The sequence below is a fragment of the Pipistrellus kuhlii genome, unplaced genomic scaffold, assembly GCF_014108245.1.
Source record: "Pipistrellus kuhlii isolate mPipKuh1 unplaced genomic scaffold, mPipKuh1.p scaffold_m20_p_7, whole genome shotgun sequence".
Classification (NCBI taxonomy): Eukaryota; Metazoa; Chordata; class Mammalia; order Chiroptera; family Vespertilionidae; genus Pipistrellus; species Pipistrellus kuhlii.
The window spans coordinates 34,293,825-34,313,776 of NW_023425573.1; the positions used below are offsets into that span (position 1 = coordinate 34,293,825).

The 19,952-nt window shown below is 40.5% G+C and overlaps 1 protein-coding gene across 1 annotated transcript in view; it reads left to right on the plus strand.

Moving 5' to 3' along the window:
- Nucleotides 1-19,952, plus strand: part of TTN (titin) — a 276,330-nt gene that overhangs the window by 205,213 nt on the left and 51,165 nt on the right. Inside the window, exons 250-281 of the mRNA XM_045575224.1 lie at nucleotides 14-295; nucleotides 1,737-2,039; nucleotides 2,539-2,841; nucleotides 2,943-3,224; nucleotides 3,320-3,619; nucleotides 3,713-4,015; nucleotides 4,107-4,415; nucleotides 4,531-4,812; nucleotides 4,924-5,223; nucleotides 5,310-5,603; nucleotides 5,693-8,659; nucleotides 8,975-9,295; nucleotides 9,391-9,675; nucleotides 9,765-10,064; nucleotides 10,353-10,655; nucleotides 11,108-11,383; nucleotides 11,484-11,783; nucleotides 11,875-12,177; nucleotides 12,364-12,663; nucleotides 13,127-13,414; nucleotides 13,776-14,072; nucleotides 14,160-14,462; nucleotides 14,571-14,876; nucleotides 15,732-16,019; nucleotides 16,108-16,398; nucleotides 16,489-16,776; nucleotides 16,940-17,527; nucleotides 17,618-17,722; nucleotides 18,257-18,454; nucleotides 18,549-18,845; nucleotides 18,937-19,524; nucleotides 19,614-19,916. Coding sequence (XP_045431180.1) covers nucleotides 14-295; nucleotides 1,737-2,039; nucleotides 2,539-2,841; nucleotides 2,943-3,224; nucleotides 3,320-3,619; nucleotides 3,713-4,015; nucleotides 4,107-4,415; nucleotides 4,531-4,812; nucleotides 4,924-5,223; nucleotides 5,310-5,603; nucleotides 5,693-8,659; nucleotides 8,975-9,295; nucleotides 9,391-9,675; nucleotides 9,765-10,064; nucleotides 10,353-10,655; nucleotides 11,108-11,383; nucleotides 11,484-11,783; nucleotides 11,875-12,177; nucleotides 12,364-12,663; nucleotides 13,127-13,414; nucleotides 13,776-14,072; nucleotides 14,160-14,462; nucleotides 14,571-14,876; nucleotides 15,732-16,019; nucleotides 16,108-16,398; nucleotides 16,489-16,776; nucleotides 16,940-17,527; nucleotides 17,618-17,722; nucleotides 18,257-18,454; nucleotides 18,549-18,845; nucleotides 18,937-19,524; nucleotides 19,614-19,916 — 12,453 coding nt within the window. The remainder of the gene's footprint in view (nucleotides 1-13; nucleotides 296-1,736; nucleotides 2,040-2,538; nucleotides 2,842-2,942; nucleotides 3,225-3,319; nucleotides 3,620-3,712; nucleotides 4,016-4,106; nucleotides 4,416-4,530; nucleotides 4,813-4,923; nucleotides 5,224-5,309; nucleotides 5,604-5,692; nucleotides 8,660-8,974; nucleotides 9,296-9,390; nucleotides 9,676-9,764; nucleotides 10,065-10,352; nucleotides 10,656-11,107; nucleotides 11,384-11,483; nucleotides 11,784-11,874; nucleotides 12,178-12,363; nucleotides 12,664-13,126; nucleotides 13,415-13,775; nucleotides 14,073-14,159; nucleotides 14,463-14,570; nucleotides 14,877-15,731; nucleotides 16,020-16,107; nucleotides 16,399-16,488; nucleotides 16,777-16,939; nucleotides 17,528-17,617; nucleotides 17,723-18,256; nucleotides 18,455-18,548; nucleotides 18,846-18,936; nucleotides 19,525-19,613; nucleotides 19,917-19,952) is intronic.

Consider the following 19,952-nt stretch of genomic DNA (forward strand, 5'->3'; position numbering starts at 1 on the left):
TTTGTTTTTCCAGTCTCACCCGATCTTCAGCTAGATGCCAGCGTCAGAGACAGAATTGTGGTCCATGCTGGAGGGGTGATCCGGATCATCGCCTATGTGTCTGGAAAGCCTCCTCCAACCATCACCTGGTGCATGAATGAAAGAGCATTACCTCAAGAAGCCGCCATTGAGAGCACAGCCATTAGCTCATCCATGGTCATTAAGAATTGCCAGAGGAGCCACCAAGGTGTCTATTCTCTTCTTGCCAAAAATGAAGGGGGAGAAAGGAAGAAGACAATTATCGTCGATGTATTAGGTAAATACTTTCTATCTGTCCATGCAACTTAAAGATCACATTTATTTTATCAACAACAAAGTTATGTTGCCCTAGCAAGTTTGGCTCAGTGGATAGAGTGTCGGCCTGCAGACTTAAAGGTCCCATGCCCAGATTGCTGGCTCAATCCCCAGTAGGGGGCATGCAGGAGGCATCCAATTAATGATTCTCTCTCATCATTGATGTTTCTATCTCTCCCTTTTCTTTCCTCTCTGAAATAAATAAAAATATATTTTTAAAATGCTATGTTAAAATAAAATTATGTTACAAATATTTTGGAAAATAAGAAAAACCATCCAGCATCTCATTAACCACTACAGTATTAGCATTTTTAAATTTCTCCTTGTTTCTATATCCTACGCATATTTTATATGGTTGTAGTCCTACTTTAAAGTTTCATATGTTGACTTTTTATATAACATGCTGCCATAAGCATTTACTATGCTATTATATAGTTTTCATAAAAGCAACTTTCCTGCAAATGTACATGAATGTTTCACATTTTGCAAAGGTTAACCTTTTTCACATCATGGGACTGTTTCTTCATTTTCTAATGATCATATTACTGCAAAAAAAAATCCCTTTGAAGGGTTTCTGTATTCTAATTGAAGAGAAGCATCATATTCAGTTATCAATATTGAATTTCTAGACATAAAATAGAGTTGAACTCCCCAGTGCTTTGTCACGCCTCTTGCTGGCGGCTTCATTCAGTGATTTGTTCAGCAAGGAAAGCCCTCCCACTCAGGTCTCTGTCTCTCAGCATGTCTCCAGGAACAATCACACTCCAAACAGCCACTTTTTATGTGAAAATAACTAGGTCTCTATTAAACACAATTAATGTTATGAAAACATTATGGTTTCATTAATGAAAATGGTATAAGGAAAGGTATCTTATTGGGCCATAATCCTACAAGATTTTAGATTAGTTTCAAGCTACTAACCACTCCATTACCTAATGACTATTGTTTTAACTTGACCAACTGGTATACTGCCAGGTTAAATGTCAACCCTCTCAAAGGTCATTCTGAGATTTGGGACTTCTTGTGCTCCTCATTGATTCACTGGTGACCCAGAAAAAAACTCTCTCCCCTTTGAAAATTGGACACAAAAAAAGTAGCCATGCTATCACTCCATTCTCATCCCATCTCCCTCTGGCTGTCATCCCAACAGCCCCTTCCTACAGTTACTGTTCCTTCAGCTTCTGCTGAAACCGGGGCAAGCCGTAATTATTGCAAACCTATTCATCTAAAAATATGGTTGAAAATAGATACCAGGGGAGGAAAACAGCTCAATAAATAAACACAAAATCTTATTTTCTTCATAACAACATTTGTGTCCCCTTTTTAAAAACAGAGGGTAACAAATATTGAGCTCTATGATTCATTGAAAACAAACACTAGAAAGCTTTTCCTCTTATTTCCAGATGTGCCAGGTCCTGTTGGAACCCCTTTCCTGCCTGACAACCTGACCAATGACTCCTGCAAGCTGACGTGGTTTTCTCCAGAAGATGATGGAGGCTCTCCAATCACCAATTACGTCATTCAGAAACGGGAAGCTGACCGCAGAGCATGGACCCCAGTGACATACACAGTCACCCGGCAAAATGCTACTGTCCAGGGTCTCATTCAAGGAAAAGCCTACTTTTTCCGAATTGCAGCTGAAAATATCATTGGCATAGGTCCTTTTATTGAAACACCACATGAAATAGTCATCAGAGATCCAATAAGTACGTACAATTTCAATCAATTTCATTCTTAATTACTTCTTCACTCGATTACTAATTTAAAAAAAACTATGGTGACAAAATATGTGTATAAATGCCAAACATTTTATTCATTTGGCAAGCATTCATTAAGTAAATACTCAATGATCAAATACTGGTAGTATTTGAATGTGGTTGTGAAAAAGATTATGGGAATATATCTTATTCTTCAACTCCTCCAATGTTTGCTACACTGGTTGTTTTTAAGTTGCCACTGAGTGGCATGAATATGAAGTGTTTTCTTAATTCTAAAACTATCAAGTCTGAGAATTTCTATTTCCTCATCTGTCAGAGGAAATTAGATTGTATTAGATCCTTTTTAGGGCTAATGATTCTATGCTATCTCTTTTGTTACCTATCAAAGCAAATAGTTTAAGGTTTAAATGCAATCCTCAGAAAGTATTCTTTACTACATTCTTAACATGACAGTTTTTTCACTGCAATTCCATACTTACACTTACAGCTGTACCAGAGCGCCCTGAAGACCTGGAAGTTAAAGAAGTCACTAAAAATTCTGTTTCTTTGACTTGGAATCCTCCAAAGTATGATGGTGGATCCGAAATTATTAACTATGTCCTAGAAAGCCGTCTCATTGGAACTGAGAAATTCCACAAAGTTACACAGGACAACTTGCTTAGTAGAAAATACACTGTTAAAGGCTTAAAGGAAGGTGACACATACGAGTACCGTGTCAGTGCCGTCAATATTGTTGGACAAGGCAAGCCATCATTTTGCACCAAGCCAATCACTTGCAAGGATGAGCTGGGTATGTGTCCAATGAAGCTTATACCTTGAAAACTTGTACCTTTATAGATTTAGCATAAAACATCCGTAATACTGACTTGCCTTTGTAATTGTACATTTTAGCTCCTCCAACACTTGAACTTGACTTCAGAGATAAGATCACGGTTCGAGTTGGTGAAGCTTTTGCCCTCACTGGCCGTTACTCAGGCAAGCCAAAGCCTAAGGTTACTTGGTTCAAAGATGAAGCTGATGTGGTAGAAGATGATCGCACCCATATCAAGACCACTCCAACAACACTTGCTCTAGAGAAGATCAAGGCCAAACGTTTAGATACTGGCAAGTACTGTGTGGTTGTGGAGAACAGTACAGGCTCTAGGAAAGGTTTCTGTCAAGTTAACGTGGTTGGTAAGTATTATTTAGCAAGATGAATAGATATTCTGTTCTTTCTAAAGCAGAAGTGGAAATAACATTTTGTGCTGTGATTTTTTTTTTTCCTGCAGACCGTCCTGGACCACCAGTAGGACCAGTTATTTTTGATGAGGTGACCAAAGAGCACATGGTTATCTCTTGGAAGCCACCATTAGATGATGGGGGCAGTGAAATTACCAATTATATTATTGAGAAGAATGAGGTGGGCAAAGATATTTGGATGCCTGTGACAGCTGCAAGTGCTAAACCAACATGCAAAGTTTCTAAACTGCTTGAAGGAAAAGATTATATTTTCCGGATACGCGCTGAAAATCTGTATGGAATAAGTGATCCTCTGGTGTCTGATTCAATGAAAGCCAAAGATCGTTTCAGTATGCACTACATTTCATTTTAGTGATTTGTTGTTTGATATTGTTAATAGGAAAAATTAAATTTCTAACACATTTTGCTAATGTTTATGATAGGGGTTCCTGATGCACCTGACATGCCAATTGTCACAGAAGTTACCAAAGACTCCGCATTAGTAACCTGGAACAAGCCAAATGATGGAGGAAAGCCCATAACAAACTACATCCTGGAAAAGAGGGAAACTATGTCTAAACGATGGGTGAGAGTTACCAAAGAGCCGATTCATCCATACACTAAATTCAGGGTTCCTGATCTTCTAGAAGGGTGTCAATATGAATTCCGGGTTGCTGCAGAAAATGAAATTGGTATTGGAGACCCAAGCCCACCATCCAAACCAGTCTTTGCTAAAGATCCAATTGGTATAGTATTAAAGCATCCATTCAATTTTTATATTATCCAACTTTGTTTTCAGGTATATTCTAATTCTTTTTCCCCCCTTCTATTATATAGCTAAACCAAGTCCACCTGTTAATCCCGAGGCAATAGATACAACATGTAATTCAGTTGACCTAACTTGGCAGCCACCACGTCGCGATGGTGGGAGCAAGATTCTGGGTTATATCGTTGAGTACCAGAAAGTTGGGGATGAAGAGTGGAGAAGAGCCAATCACACTCCTGAGTCATGTCCTGAAACTACATATAAAGTCACTGGTCTCCGGGATGGTCAATCCTACAAGTTCAGAGTACTAGCTGTCAATGAAGCTGGCGAATCAGATCCAGCTCATGTTCCTGAGCCTGTACTAGTAAAAGACAGACTTGGTGAGTAAAATGTCCTCAGCTTTCTTTGCAGAAAAGATAGGTGTGTCAATGTATATACTTATTTCTAAAATTCATTAACAAATCAAACCTGAAACTACTATTTTCTTTATTCAAGAACCCCCTGAGTTGATTCTTGATGCCAACATGGCGAGAGAACAACATATAAAGGTTGGTGATACTCTAAGACTTAGTGCCATCATCAAAGGAGTGCCATTCCCAAAAGTAACTTGGAAAAAAGAAGACAGAGAGGCTCCAACTAAGGCAAGAATTGATGTGACTCCAGTTGGTAGCAAGCTTGAAATTCGTAACGCTGCCCATGAAGATGGTGGAATCTATTCCTTAACAGTGGAGAATCCAGCTGGTTCAAAAACTGTCTCCGTAAAAGTACTTGTATTAGGTAAGAATTTTAATGCTTAGGTTGTTTTTGGTGTAAAAATAAATTAAAAGTAAATTGTGAGCTCTTATCTGTATTAAGTTACATATCACTGCATTGCCTAACACTTTTCAGATAAGCCTGGGCCACCTCGAGATCTGGAAGTCAGTGAAATTAGGAAAGATTCTTGCTACCTTACTTGGAAGGAACCCCTGGATGATGGTGGTTCTGTTGTTACAAATTATGTGGTTGAGAGGAGAGATGTTGCCACCGCCCAGTGGTCACCTCTCTCAACTACGTCAAAGAAAAAGAGTCACTGGGCTAAACATCTTAATGAAGGCAATCAGTATCTCTTCCGAGTCGCTGCTGAGAACCAGTATGGACGTGGTCCTTTTGTTGAAACACCTAAACCCATCAAGGCTGTGGATCCTCTACGTAAGTTGCTTTCTCTAAATACAAGATATTATTTGAGTGTCTTTTAAGAATATTCTTTATTCATCATAACTTCTTGTTTTGAAAAGATCCCCCTGGGCCACCCAAGGACCTCCACCATGTAGATGTTGACAAGACTGAAGTCTCCCTTGTTTGGAATAAGCCAGATCGTGATGGTGGTTCTCCAATCACTGGATATTTGGTGGAATATCAAGAAGAAGGAACCAAAGACTGGATTAAGTTCAAGACTGTGACAGATTTAGCATGTGTTGTTACTGGACTACAACAAGGAAATACCTACAAATTCCGTGTAAAAGCTGAAAATATCGTAGGCCTTAGTCTCCCTGACACAACTATCCCAATTGAATGTCAAGAAAAATTAGGTAATTTTTGGATTGCCATTATTATTTTGTTTCTTTTTGAAATTATGCATATTTCTTTTTAAAAAAATCTAATTTCTTTGTGTTTATAGTACCTCCATCTGTGGAGCTGGATGTGAAATTAATTGAAGGCCTTGTGGTAAAAGCTGGAACTACCGTCAGATTCCCAGCCATTATAAGAGGTGTACCCTTCCCTACTGCAAAGTGGACAAGTGATGGGAGTGAGATTAACACCGATGAACATTACACAGTGGAAACTGACAATTTCTCATCTGTACTTACCATTAAGAACTGCTTACGGAAAGACACTGGGGAATATCAAATCACAGTTTCCAATGCAGCTGGCACCAAAACAGTAGCTGTACATCTTACTGTCCTTGATGTTCCTGGTCCACCAACAGGTCCTATTGATATTCTGGATATTAGCCCTGAGCATATGACTATCGCCTGGAAGCCACCTAAGGATGATGGAGGAACCCCTGTGATAAATTATATCGTTGAGAAAAAAGATACAAGGAAAGATACATGGGGTGTTGTCTCTTCAGGAAGCAGTAAGACAAAGCTGAAAGTCCCACATCTGCAAAAGGGCTCTGAATATGTTTTCCGAGTTAGTGCAGAGAATAAGATGGGTATTGGTCCTCCTCTTGAGTCCACACCTACTGTTGCTAAACATAAATTTAATCCTCCATCGCCTCCAGGTAAACCGGTGGTTACTGACATTACTGAAAATGCTGCAACATTGTCCTGGACTCTGCCAAAATCTGATGGCGGCAGCCCAATAACTGGTTACTATGTAGAACGCCGAGAAATAAGTGGCAAATGGGTGAGGGTCAACAAAACGCCTATAGCGGACTTGAGGTTTAGAGTGACAGGACTCTATGAGGGAAATACCTATGAATTTAGAGTTTTTGCTGAAAATCTTGCAGGACTAAGCAATCCATCCCCAAGTTCTGACCCAATAAAAGCTTGCCGACCCATCAAACCACCTGGACCACCTATTAATCCCAAACTGAAAGACAAGACCAAAGAAACAGCTGACTTGGTGTGGACAAAGCCTCTCAGTGATGGTGGTAGCCCCATTCTAGGCTATGTAGTGGAATGTCAGAAGGCTGGTACGACCCAGTGGAACAGGATTAATAAAGATGAACTCATTAGGCAATGTGCCTTTACAGTACCTGGACTAATTGAAGGAACAGAGTACAGATTCCGTATAAAGGCAGCTAATATTGTGGGAGAAGGAGAGCCAAGAGAACTACCAGAATCTGTGATTGCAAAAGACATCCTTCATCCTCCAGAAGTAGAACTGGATGTTACTTGCCGTGATATTATTACCGTTAGAGTGGGCCAAACTATCCATATTCTTGCTCGAGTCAAAGGCAGACCTCAACCAGACATAACGTGGACCAAGGAAGGCAAAGTACTGGTCCGTGATAAGCGGGTTGACCTAATTCAAGATCTACCTCGTGTTGAGTTACAAATTAAAGAAGCTGTTAGAGCTGATCATGGCAAGTATATCATCTCCGCTAAGAACAGCAGTGGACATGCCCAAGGTTATGCTATTGTCAATGTCCTTGACAGACCTGGGCCTTGCCAGAATTTAAGGATTAGCAATGTAAACAAAGAGAACTGTACAATTTCTTGGGAAAACCCACTAGATAACGGTGGCTCAGAGATAACAAATTTCATAGTGGAATCTCGCAAACCAAACCAGAAAAGCTGGTCGATCGTTGCTTCGGATGTCACTAAGCGATTAATCAAGGCGAACCTTTTAGCCAACAATGAATACTACTTCCGAGTTTGTGCAGAGAATAAAGTAGGTGTTGGGCCAACCATTGAAACAAAAACACCAATTCTGGCTATTAACCCTATTGATAGACCAGGTGAGCCTGAAAATCTTCACATTGCAGATAAAGGAAAGACATTTGTCTATCTAAAGTGGCGGCGGCCTGATTATGATGGAGGCAGCCCGAATCTATCCTATCATGTTGAGAGGAGACTGAAGGGTTCTACTGACTGGGAAAGAGTGCATAAAGGAAGCATTAAAGAAACCCACTTCATGGTTGACAAATGTGTTGAAAACCAGATTTATGAGTTCAGAGTACAAACCAAGAATGAAGGTGGAGAAAGTGACTGGGTAAAGACAGAGGAAGTTGTTGTGAAGGAAGATTTACAGAAGCCAGTACTTGATCTGAAGTTAAGTGGTATATTAACTGTTAAAGCAGGGGATACCATTAGACTTGAGGCAGGTGTTAGAGGCAAACCATTTCCAGAAGTTGCATGGACCAAGGACAAAGATGCTACAGACTTAACAAGATCACCACGGGTCAAGATTGATACCAGTTCTGATTCATCTAAATTTTCTCTTACTAAAGCAAAGCGAAGTGATGGTGGTAAATATGTAATTACAGCAACTAACATAGCTGGCAGTTTTGTGGCCTACGCCACTGTCAATGTCTTAGATAAGCCTGGTCCTGTGAGAAATCTGAAAATTTCTGATGTGTCCAGTGATAGGTGTACTATTCGCTGGGATCCACCAGAGGATGACGGAGGCTGTGAAATCCAAAATTATATTCTAGAAAAATGTGAGAGCAAGCGCATGGTTTGGTCTACCTATTCTTCTGCTGTCTTAACACCCAGTGCTACAGTAACACGTCTCATAGAAGGAAATGAGTATATTTTCAGAGTCCGTGCAGAAAATAAAATAGGCACCGGGCCTCCAACGGAAAGCAAACCAGTCATTGCAAAAACCAAATTTGATAGACCCGGTCGCCCTGATCCCCCAGATGTCACTAAAGTAAGCAAAGAAGAAATGACTGTGGTTTGGAGTCCACCTGAATATGATGGTGGAAAGTCCATCACAGGATACTTCTTGGAGAAAAAGGAAAAACATTCAATACGCTGGGTCCCTGTTAACAAGAGTGCAATCCCTGAGAGACGTTTGAAAGTACAGAATCTCTTCCCAGGACATGAATATCAGTTCCGTGTCAAGGCAGAAAATGAAATTGGAATTGGAGAACCATCTTTGCCATCAAAACCAGTGGTGGCAAAAGATCCCATAGGTATGATATTCTTTCTTTTTCTGATACTATACCAACTCTTAATCTCAAGTACAGAGTGGTTAGAAAAATACATTAAATCTGTAACTTCAAAACTTTATTTTATCCTACATTTTTCAAAGTAGATCTTTTACCAAATCACCTGAAGTGTATGAACAATGGTAGATCCTAATTTTATGGGGGAAGGGGGAATAAGAGCTCATTAATTGATATATTGAAAAGCCTATCTTTAAGAATAGACTATATAAAATTATGGATTAAAGTATCCTAGTAGTAGTTAACCATGCATAAATTTATTCTTACGTAATTTATTTTCAGAACCACCTGGTCCACCAACCAATCTCAAAGTTGTTGATACGACCAAAAATTCCATAACTCTCGGATGGGGAAAACCAGTGTATGATGGTGGCGCGCCAATAATTGGCTATGTTGTGGAAATGAGACCAAAGAAAGAAGATGCATCACCCGATGAAGGATGGAAAAGATGCAATGCTGCAGCTCAACTCATCCGCATGGAGTTCACTGCTACCAGCTTAGACGAAAACCAGGAATACGAGTTCAGGGTGTGTGCCCAAAACCAGGTTGGCATTGGGCGCCCTGCAGAACTAAAGGATGCCATTAAACCTAAAGAAATCTTAGGTGAGGTCCTCTATTATCACCTCATTCATCCTCACTTTTCACATGATTTCCCCACATTCTGTGAAGTCCGCTAATGGCTTTCATGTCATTTGCAGAACCTCCGGAGATTGATTTGGATGCCAGCATGAGGAAACTGGTCACCGTGAGAGCAGGATGCCCGATTCGCCTATTTGCCATAGTGAGAGGACGACCAGCCCCTAAAGTCACTTGGAGAAAAGTGGGTATTGATAACGTGGTCAGAAAAGGACAAGTTGACCTTGTCGATACAATGGCCTTCCTTGTCATCCCCAATTCTACTCGTGATGACTCAGGAAAATATTCCTTGACACTTGTGAATCCAGCAGGAGAAAAGGCCGTGTTCGTGAACGTTAGAGTATTAGGTGGGTTACTAACAAGTTTCCTCTTCAAAAATGCATGTCAGTGAAGAGGCTGAGGAGGCATGTACATCTGATGTTGTGGTTCTTTACAGATACTCCTGGACCTGTGTCTGATCTGAAAGTCTCGGACGTCACTAAAACATCATGTCACATTTCCTGGGCCCCTCCTGAGAACGATGGTGGGAGCCAGGTGACACATTATATTGTGGAGAAACGTGATGCAGAGAGAAAGACGTGGTCAACAGTTACCCCTGAAGTTAAGAAACTGAGCTTCCAAGTCACCAATCTTGTCCCTGGAAATGAATATTTCTTCAGAGTAACTGCTGTCAATGAGTATGGCCCCGGTGTTCCTACAGATGCCCCCAAACCAGTACTTGCATCAGATCCCCTAAGTAAGCAATATTCTTTCTTCCTCTCTTTAACTCCAGTCCCCTACATTAGCAAAGTCAAGATACTGAAACATTTTTATCTACTACTGAAAGAATTTTAATTCGTAGAAACCTATACAGTACAAATAAATGTCAAACTCTCTCCTTAACTCACCTTGTACTATTTATTTTCAACATACCCTACAGTTTCCATGTACTTTGAAGCAAATGTCATACTTGACACTTAAGTATATAAACAAATGGATTTGATGAGGTTACCTGGACAGTTTCTAACTCACGATTTTCTTCTAGGTGAGCCAGATCCACCAAGGAAACTAGAAGTTACTGAAATGACCAAGAACAGCGCTACATTAGCCTGGTTACCTCCCCTGCGGGACGGAGGAGCTAAAATCGATGGCTATATCATAAGTTACAGAGAGGAAGAGCAGCCTGCAGATCGCTGGACAGAATACTCAGTGGTTAAAGATCTCAGCCTTGTCGTCACTGGTCTCAAGGAAGGAAAGAAGTACAAATTTAGAGTAGTGGCCAGAAATTCTGTTGGAGTCAGTTTGCCAAGAGAAGCCGAAGGAGTGTATGAAGCCAAAGAACAGCTGTGTAAGTAGTCATCGTCTCAACTTTATCCTGCGATAAAAGTTATTAGAATTTTCTTTTCACATGTAGACATCTCTCCCTGAGGAATATAGTTCCAGAAATACTTTATAGATAGTAGAAAACAGTGGTTTTGAAGCATTTGAGCCCATACACATTGTAAACAAACTATAACACATGACACAGTACATATAAATGTATAAATGTATATGTAACATGGTATACACACACACATAAAAGAAGTTTCTTGAAGCAACACCTATATTTCTTCTGCATGCTGGGCTCATATTTTCTGTTCAATTATGTCATTCTTTTAAGAAAAATATTAGCTGTCATGCCAACATTAAGTTGAACCCACTCATGAGTTGAAACCCACAATTTGAAACACACTAGTATAATTCCCCACCAGAGGAAACTAACCTCCCCACAAAATTAACATATTTTTATTTTCCTTTTAGTGCCACCAAAGATCCTTATGCCAGAGCAAATTACTATTAAAGCGGGGAAGAAAGTTCGAATTGAAGCCCATGTGTACGGGAAGCCTCATCCAACCTGTAAATGGAAAAAAGGAGAAGATGAAGTCGTCACATCCAGCCACCTGGCCGTGCATAAAACAGATACTTCTTCGATTCTGATCATAAAAGATGTTACTAGGAAAGACAGTGGTTATTACAGCCTCACTGCAGAGAACAGCTCTGGGATAGACACTCAGAAAATCAAAGTTATCGTCATGGGTAAGTTAGCGTTAGCCAAACGGGCATCTAACTATGAAGACCAAAACTATTTTCCCTATCAAATTCCTGTTCTATGTTTCTTTCCTCTTGGTTCACGCAGATGCTCCTGGGCCCCCTCAGCCTCCGTTTGACATTTCTGACATAGACGCCGATGCTTGCTCCCTGTCGTGGCACATCCCGCTGGAGGATGGAGGCAGTAACATCACCAATTACATAGTGGAGAAGTGTGATGTAAGCCGAGGTGATTGGGTGACAGCGCTAGCTTCAGTGACAAAAACTTCCTGCAGAATTGGAAAACTGATCCCAGGCCAGGAGTATGTCTTCCGGGTCCGTGCTGAAAATCGATTTGGCATTTCAGAGCCTCTCACGTCTCCAAAGATGTTGGCTAAGTTCCCATTTGGTGCGTTTCTTTCAGGAAGAAAAAAATTATCTTTTCTTTCTAGTCTGCTACTTAAGGGAGAAATTGACACGTCCCTTGTTTTCATCTCCAGGTGTTCCCAGTGAACCGAAGAATGCACGAATCACGAAAGTCAACAAAGACTGCATATTTGTGGCCTGGGACAGGCCAGACAGTGATGGAGGGAGCCCCATCACTGGTTACCTGATTGAACGCAAAGAAAGAAACAGTTTGCTATGGGTGAAAGCTAATGATACTCCTGTCCGGTCAACTGAATACCCCTGTGTTGGCCTTATAGAAGGTCTTGAGTATTCATTCAGAATCTATGCCCTGAACAAAGCTGGATCCAGCCCACCCAGCAAACCAACAGAATATGTAACTGCAAGAATGCCAGTTGGTGAGTGGTTTTTTTGTTTTGTTTTGTTTTGTTTTTCTAAGTATTACAGGGACACATCTAAATCTTGGAATCTCTGAAGACTACTATTTTCATTCAGGAGTGGGTTTTGGGGGGATAATATGAAATATGGCACTTAAAAACTTTGGCCATTAAGAAAAATGCTGAGAATACCTCTTTTGGTTTTAGATCCTCCAGGAAAGCCTGAAGTTATCGATGTTTCCAAGAGTACTGTGTCCCTCATCTGGGCTCGTCCAAAACATGATGGAGGCAGCAAAATTATTGGCTATTTCGTAGAAGCTTGCAAACTTCCTGGTGATAAGTGGGTACGGTGCAATACTACACCACACCAGATTCCCCAGGAAGAGTACACAGCTACGGGCTTAGAAGAAAATGCTCAGTATCAATTCAGAGCAATCGCCAAGACAGCAGTCAACATCAGCCAGCCTTCTGAACCTTCTGATCCAGTGACAATCCTCGCAGAAAATGGTAAGATTGTGTTGAGTATCAGAGGCGAAGGAGGACAGCACTCATAATGTATATTTCTCTTAATAAAAAAGAAAATCTACATCTGTGGAGAAAAGAATAAAAGTGATAAGTACTTTGTATACAGACATGAAAATTATATTATGGAGAATATTAATCACTTGTTAAACTAAAAATAGCAATTAACCTAAAGGACCATATCCTTCCAACCATACACTTTCACAGAAATATGACCCCCCTAAAATAATGAAAATTTTAGGATGTTGGCATTGTAAGTGACCTTTATTTTTTTCTTTATATTTTCAGCATAATAGAATTTCTACCTTAAACCTGCACTTCTTAATATATTACTTCTAAAAATTCTATCTTGAAAGACACAGAGTATATGAATTTCCCGCTTTTGTTATGACATATAATATAGTTTTGCACGTATTAAATCCTATTCCTTTTTTCTTTTTTTTTCCAGTTCCTCCCAGGATAGAACTGGGTTTGTCTATGAAATCTTTGCTTACTGTCAAAGCTGGAACTAATGTCTGCCTAGATGCTACTGTTTTTGGGAAACCAATACCAACAGTCTCTTGGAAGAAGGATGACACACTGCTAAAACCAGCAGAAGGCATCAAAATGGCCAGGAAGCGGAACCTGTGCACCTTGGAGCTGTTCAGCGTGAACCGGAAGGACTCAGGAGACTACACCATTACTGCAGAAAATCCAAGTGGTTCCAAATCAGCCACCATTAAGCTTAAAGTGTTAGGTAACTAAAGCACTTAACTAGAATCTCATTTTGTTTTGGCTAATGTGATGCACCAGAATTTACAAAATAATAATGAGAGAAGGTGCATATCTTGATGTATATTTTGTAGTCATAGAATTATTCTCATCACAGAACAGCAGCATTTTAGGGCTGAAAAGAGCATTAGAGATTACATATTTCAGTTACCTAATTTCACATGTGAGGAAATTTTGGTTTTGAAAAATTAAGTGACTTCCAAAGTCATATGGGAGGTTAGTGACAATATCAAGACTGCAGCCCAGATTTCCAGACCTCCATTCGACTCATTCCCCATTTCACGTGTGATCGTGAAAGACTTCACTTTTCTCCCTTGTTCTTTCAGATAAACCAGGTCCTCCAGCATCTGTTAAAATCAACAAAATGTATTCAGACCGTGCAATGCTTTCTTGGGAACCTCCTCTTGAAGATGGAGGCTCAGAAATCACCAACTATATTGTTGACAAACGTGAAACAAGCAGACCCAACTGGGCCCAGGTCTCTGCCACCGTGCCCATCACCAGCTGCAGCGTGGAGAAACTGATAGAGGGCCACGAGTACCAGTTCCGAATTTGTGCTGAAAACAAATATGGAGTGGGCGATCCAATCCTAACTGAACCAGCCATTGCTAAAAACCCTTATGGTAGGGACATTTTCCTGTGGCTTCTCATTTTACTTTTGAAGTATTACCTTTTAGATGGGATATTAACATTTCCATCACTCCCTGCAGACCCACCAGGACGCTGTGATCCTCCTGTCATTAGCAACATAACCAAAGATCACATGACAGTAAGCTGGAAAGCACCAGCAGATGATGGTGGCTCACCCATCACTGGCTATTTGGTTGAAAAGCGGGAAACCCAGGCAGTTAACTGGACTAAGGTCAACAGGAAACCTGTTATAGAAAGAACTATCAAAGCAACAGGTCTCCAAGAAGGCACCGAATACGAGTTTCGAGTTACAGCCATAAACAAGGCTGGCCCAGGCAAGCCCAGTGATGCATCCAAAGCTGTTTATGCTCAGGACCCTCTGTGTAAGTTTTCATGAAAGAGTCTCTTATCCTGTGTTGCAATCAACGTTAAACAACCAGGAGTGAGGTTTTAATGAAAAAACAATTTTTTTTTTTTTAATTTATCCTCAGATCCTCCTGGCCCACCAGCGTTCCCTAAAGTGTATGATACAACCCGTAGCTCTGTGAGTCTTTCGTGGGGCAAGCCAGCCTATGACGGTGGAAGCCCTATCATTGGTTACCTTGTTGAAGTAAAACGAGCTGACTCTGATAACTGGGTGAGGTGCAATTTACCAGATAAGCTGCAGAAAACCCGCTTTGAGGTAACCGGCCTGATGGAAAACATAGAGTATCAGTTCCGTGTGTATGCCGTTAATAAGGTTGGATACAGTGACCCCAGTGATGTGCCAGACAACCACTGTCCAAAGGACATCCTAAGTAAGTACTACTAGAAAGAATACATCGAGCTTTGTCTTCAGTCATACTGTAAGGGAGTAGGGGAGTGGTGTAGAACTCCCTTTTGTACATTTATTTGTTTATAGGCTTTGGTGTTTGTAATTCTAGGAATACATTTTTGGAGAGCTGGGTTGGTAATTTGTGGTATTGTATAACAGGCCAAAGGGAATGCAAAGTGATTTGAAAAGCTTTTCATACTTACATGGGAATGACATGTCTTCAAAAGAGCCTGGAATATAGGAATTTTATTCTGAGAATAAGGAGATTTTTTTTTTAACTAAGCACTGAGCAGGTTTTTATTCTTACAGGTTTTTATTTTTTCTTCTAACCCACCCTTTTCCATAAATATGCATTAGAAGGCTATCTTATCTTAACTTTTCTATTCACTCTGGTCCATAACCAAGTCTTCATTTATTTTGAATTACTTCTCTCTCATCCCCTATGTACTTTTATTCCCACAATGAAATAAAGAGAGTCAGAGTCTATAACAGAGTGCTTTCACTGAATATAGAAAAGAAAAATAAGAGCAGAAGAGAGCCAACAACCAATCATTTACTTAACATGCAGAGTGTGAGAGTAAGGAAGGTGTATGAGAAGATCCTCCAAGGAAAACTGGGTTTGGCCTACAGGATATTGGAAAATAGTAAGATCAACAATTGCTTTGGGTATTGAAATTGTTGACAAAAGTTTTGAGGATTATATTAAGGATTTTTTTTTTTAAGAACAAGAAATCAGTTCTACAAAAGAAACATATTTTAGGAGTGGTTAAGTCCAATCTTTGGAAATACTGTTTGACCCATTAAATTATTTAACTTTCTCCACTCCAAAATTAAACAGTTCCACCAGAGGGAGAACTGGATGCTGATTTGAGGAAGACAATTATATTACGTGCTGGAGTTACATTGAGACTATATGTACCAGTAAAAGGACGCCCACCTCCAAAGATAACTTGGTCTAAACCAGGTGCCAATCTAAAAGAAAGGATTGGACTGGACATAAAGTCAACTGACTTTGACACTTTCTTGCGCTGTGAAAATGTGAACAAATATGATGCAGGAAAATATATCTTGACTCTGGAGAACAGCTGTGGTAAAAAGGAATATACCATTGTGGTGAAAGTGCTGGGTAAGTTGATTTAAAACAAAATCATAAGTGTTAAAAATGCAATTCTATACCTCTTTTACATATTTATTTCTTCCTTACCATTTACCAGATACTCCCGGGCCACCTATCAATGTGACTGTTAAGGAAATATCCAAAGATTCTGCTTATATTACTTGGGATCCTCCCATTATTGATGGTGGAAGCCCCATCATAAACTATGTGGTAGAAAAACGTGATGCGGAGAGGAAATCCTGGTCTACAGTGGCAACTGAGTGCCCCAAAACAAGCTTCAGGGTATCTAAATTGGAGGAGGGAAAGTCCTACTTCTTCAGGGTGTTTGCTGAAAATGAGTACGGCATTGGTGATCCTGGTGAAACACGTGATGCCGTCAAAGCTTCCGGTGAGCAAATGAGATGCTGCCCTGTAATTCTGAGTGGCATCTTACCTTGGTTACCTGGGGCTTAGACTTACCTTTTCTCCTTTGCTTTAGAAACCCCTGGACCAGTTGTGGATCTGAAAGTGAGATCTGTAAATAAGTCATCTTGTACCATTGGCTGGAAAAAGCCTCGCAGCGATGGTGGAAGTAGAATTACCGGATATGTAGTTGATTTCCTAACTGAAGAAAATAAGTGGCAACGAGTTATGAAAGCATTAAACTTACAGTACTTTGCCAAAGATTTGATTGAAGGGAAGGAATATACCTTCAGGGTGAGTGCTGAGAATGAAAAGGGAGAAGGAACGCCAAGCGAAATCATTGTCGTGGCAAAGGATGACGTTGGTAAGCCTTTTGCCCTGCACCTTCATTTTCTCTTTATTGTCAGCAGAAATACACTCTTGAGCCTTACTCACTGACTTCTATATAAGTTCTTTACAAACTGTAGCAATATAAAAAGTTAATTACTGCTCTTAAAAAATAAAAATGTATCTCTGCTCTTTCCCAGTGGCTCCCGACCTTGACTTAAAGGATTTACCTGATTTGTGCTACTTGGCCAAGGAAAACAGCAACTTCCGCCTTAAGATCCCCATAAAAGGCAAGCCAGTTCCATCGGTGTCCTGGAAGAAAGGGGAAGATCCTCTAGCAACTGACACAAGAGTCAGCGTGGAGTCATCTGCAGTGAACACAACCCTTGTAGTACGTGATTGCCAGAAATCTGATGCTGGAAAATACACGATTACACTGAAAAATGCCGCTGGCACAAAGGAAGGAACTATCTCTATCAAAGTTGTTGGCAAACCTGGCATCCCCACTGGGCCAATCAAATTTGATGAGGTCACAGCAGAAGCCATAACCTTAAAGTGGGGCCCTCCAAAAGATGACGGAGGTTCTGAAATCACCAACTATATCCTGGAGAAGAGAGATTCTGTAAACAACAAGTGGGTGACATGTGCCTCGGCTGTCCAGAAAACCACCTTTAGAGTAACCAGGCTTCATGAGGGCATGGAGTACACCTTCAGGGTCAGTGCCGAGAACAAATACGGTGTGGGTGAGGGCCTGAAGTCAGACCCAATTGTTGCTAAACATCCTTTCGGTGAGTGTCTCAATATCAGAAAATATAAAGCAAAATGTGGTTTTGTGGAAGTTTCTTATTATTGATCTTCCATTACCATATATTTTCCAGATGTGCCTGATGCTCCCCCACCTCCCAATATTGTGGATGTCAGACACGATTCGGTATCTCTAACGTGGACAGACCCCAGGAAAACTGGTGGCTCTCCAATTACAGGTATTTATTTCACTCTTATCCTACAGCTTTCACATTAATATTCCCTCCAAACCTTCCTCCCTGAAAACACGTTGAATGTGTGCTCCTTTTTTACATGGCACTGTCTGACCATGCGTATTTCCCTTTCAGTACATCAGCATTCAGTATGTTAAGTATTAATTAAACAAATTCATTCAGCTAATGCTTAATTTTTTGAAACCCTTCTAATATAATAATTTATAAAGAAAATCTTTCTTAGTGATAATATCAATTTTTGTAAGTTAAAATTTTTCAACTAAAGGTATAATAAATAAATATACATATTCTCGGAGGAAAAAAAATGACATTATGCCTAGGTAATAAAAGTATAGATGTTATGAGACATCTGTAATACTTTAAACAATAAAGAAATTAAATTTAAAAAATAGTAAAAAAAAAAAAAGTAGATGTTAGCAAGAAAGATTATCTCACATATCCATATATAAGTTATTTGAGCAAAAACAGGCAACATTTGGAAGTTCTATCTGAATTGACACTTCATTGGGTCTCTTGTAGGGTATCATATCGAGTTCAAGGAAAGAAACAGCCTTTTGTGGAAGAGAGCTAGCAAGACTCCTATTAGGATGAAAGAGTTCAGAGTGACAGGATTAACTGAAGGTCTGGAATATGAATTCCGAGTAATGGCAATCAACTTAGCAGGAGTAGGCAAGCCAAGCCTGCCATCAGAGCCAGTCGTGGCTCTTGATCCCATTGGTAAGTCATTATATGAAGGAAAACCCAGGTGCATTTTCTGCCTGAAAAAAAAAAAAAGCAGTGGTATTTGACTCTCTTCTCCCCCATGTTTTAGATCCTCCTGGCAAGCCTGAGGTTATCAGTGTAACAAGGAACTCGGTGACTCTCATTTGGACTGAGCCCAAATACGATGGTGGTCATAAGTTGACTGGATACATAGTGGAGAAGCGGGACCTACCCTCCAAATCTTGGATGAAAGCTAACCATGTTAATGTCCCTGATTGTGCCTTTACTGTGACTGACCTTGTGGAAGGTGGAAAATATGAATTTAGAATTAGAGCAAAGAATACAGCAGGTGCTATCAGTGCTCCATCAGAAAGTACAGGAACCATTATTTGCAAGGACGAATATGGTAGGTCTATTTTACTTTTTGTGCACATAAAACATCAACTTAAGCCTCCTTACTCTTCTGATTAAAATTTAATTTTTTTTTTCCTTTGCAGAGGCACCAACCATTGTCCTTGATCCTACAATAAAAGATGGGCTAACCGTGAAAGCCGGAGAGACCATTGTTTTGAGTGCCATTAGCATTCTTGGCAAACCTCTTCCAAAGTCAAACTGGTCCAAGGCAGGAAAAGATATTAGACTGTCAGATGTCGTTAAGATCACTTCCACCCCAACATCTTCCATGCTTGCAGTCAAGTATGCCACTAGGAAAGATGCTGGTGAATACACCATCACTGCTACCAATCCTTTTGGCACGAAGGAGGAACACGTGAAGGTAACCGTTCTCGATGTACCTGGTCCCCCAGGTCCCATTGAAATCAGTAATGTTTCTTCTGAAAAAGCAACACTGACATGGACACCTCCCTTGGAAGATGGCGGCTCGCCAATTAAGTCCTATGTGCTTGAAAAGAGGGAAACCAGCCGACTCTTGTGGACAGTGGTTGCTGAAGATCTTCAGTCTTGCAGGCATGTGGCAACCAAACTTATCCAAGGAAATGAGTACCTCTTCCGGGTCTCGGCTGTAAACCAGTATGGCAAAGGAGAACCTGTAGAGTCTGAACCTGTCAAAATGGTGGACAGATTTGGTACGTACAGCATGTGAGGGAATTGATCTGTTAATACTGATGGCAGAGTTTAGGAAACAGGGTTTCTCATACATTTGCTTCCTTTTCAGGTCCCCCTGGCCCTCCTGAAAAACCAGAGGTATCAAATGTCACTAAAAACTCCGCCACTGTCAGTTGGAAAAGACCAGCTGATGACGGTGGTAGTGAGATCACAGGATATCATGTGGAAAGGAGAGAAAAGAAAGGCTTGCGATGGGTGAGAGCAACCAAGACACCAGTGTCCGACCTCAGATGCAAAGTCACAGGACTTCAGGAAGGAAACAGCTACGAATTCCGTGTCAGTGCAGAAAACAGAGCAGGAATTGGTCCACCTAGTGAGGCTTCGAATATGGTTTTAATGAAAGATGCAGCATGTTAGTATTCACCTTTTTCAACACAGCTCCTTTGAG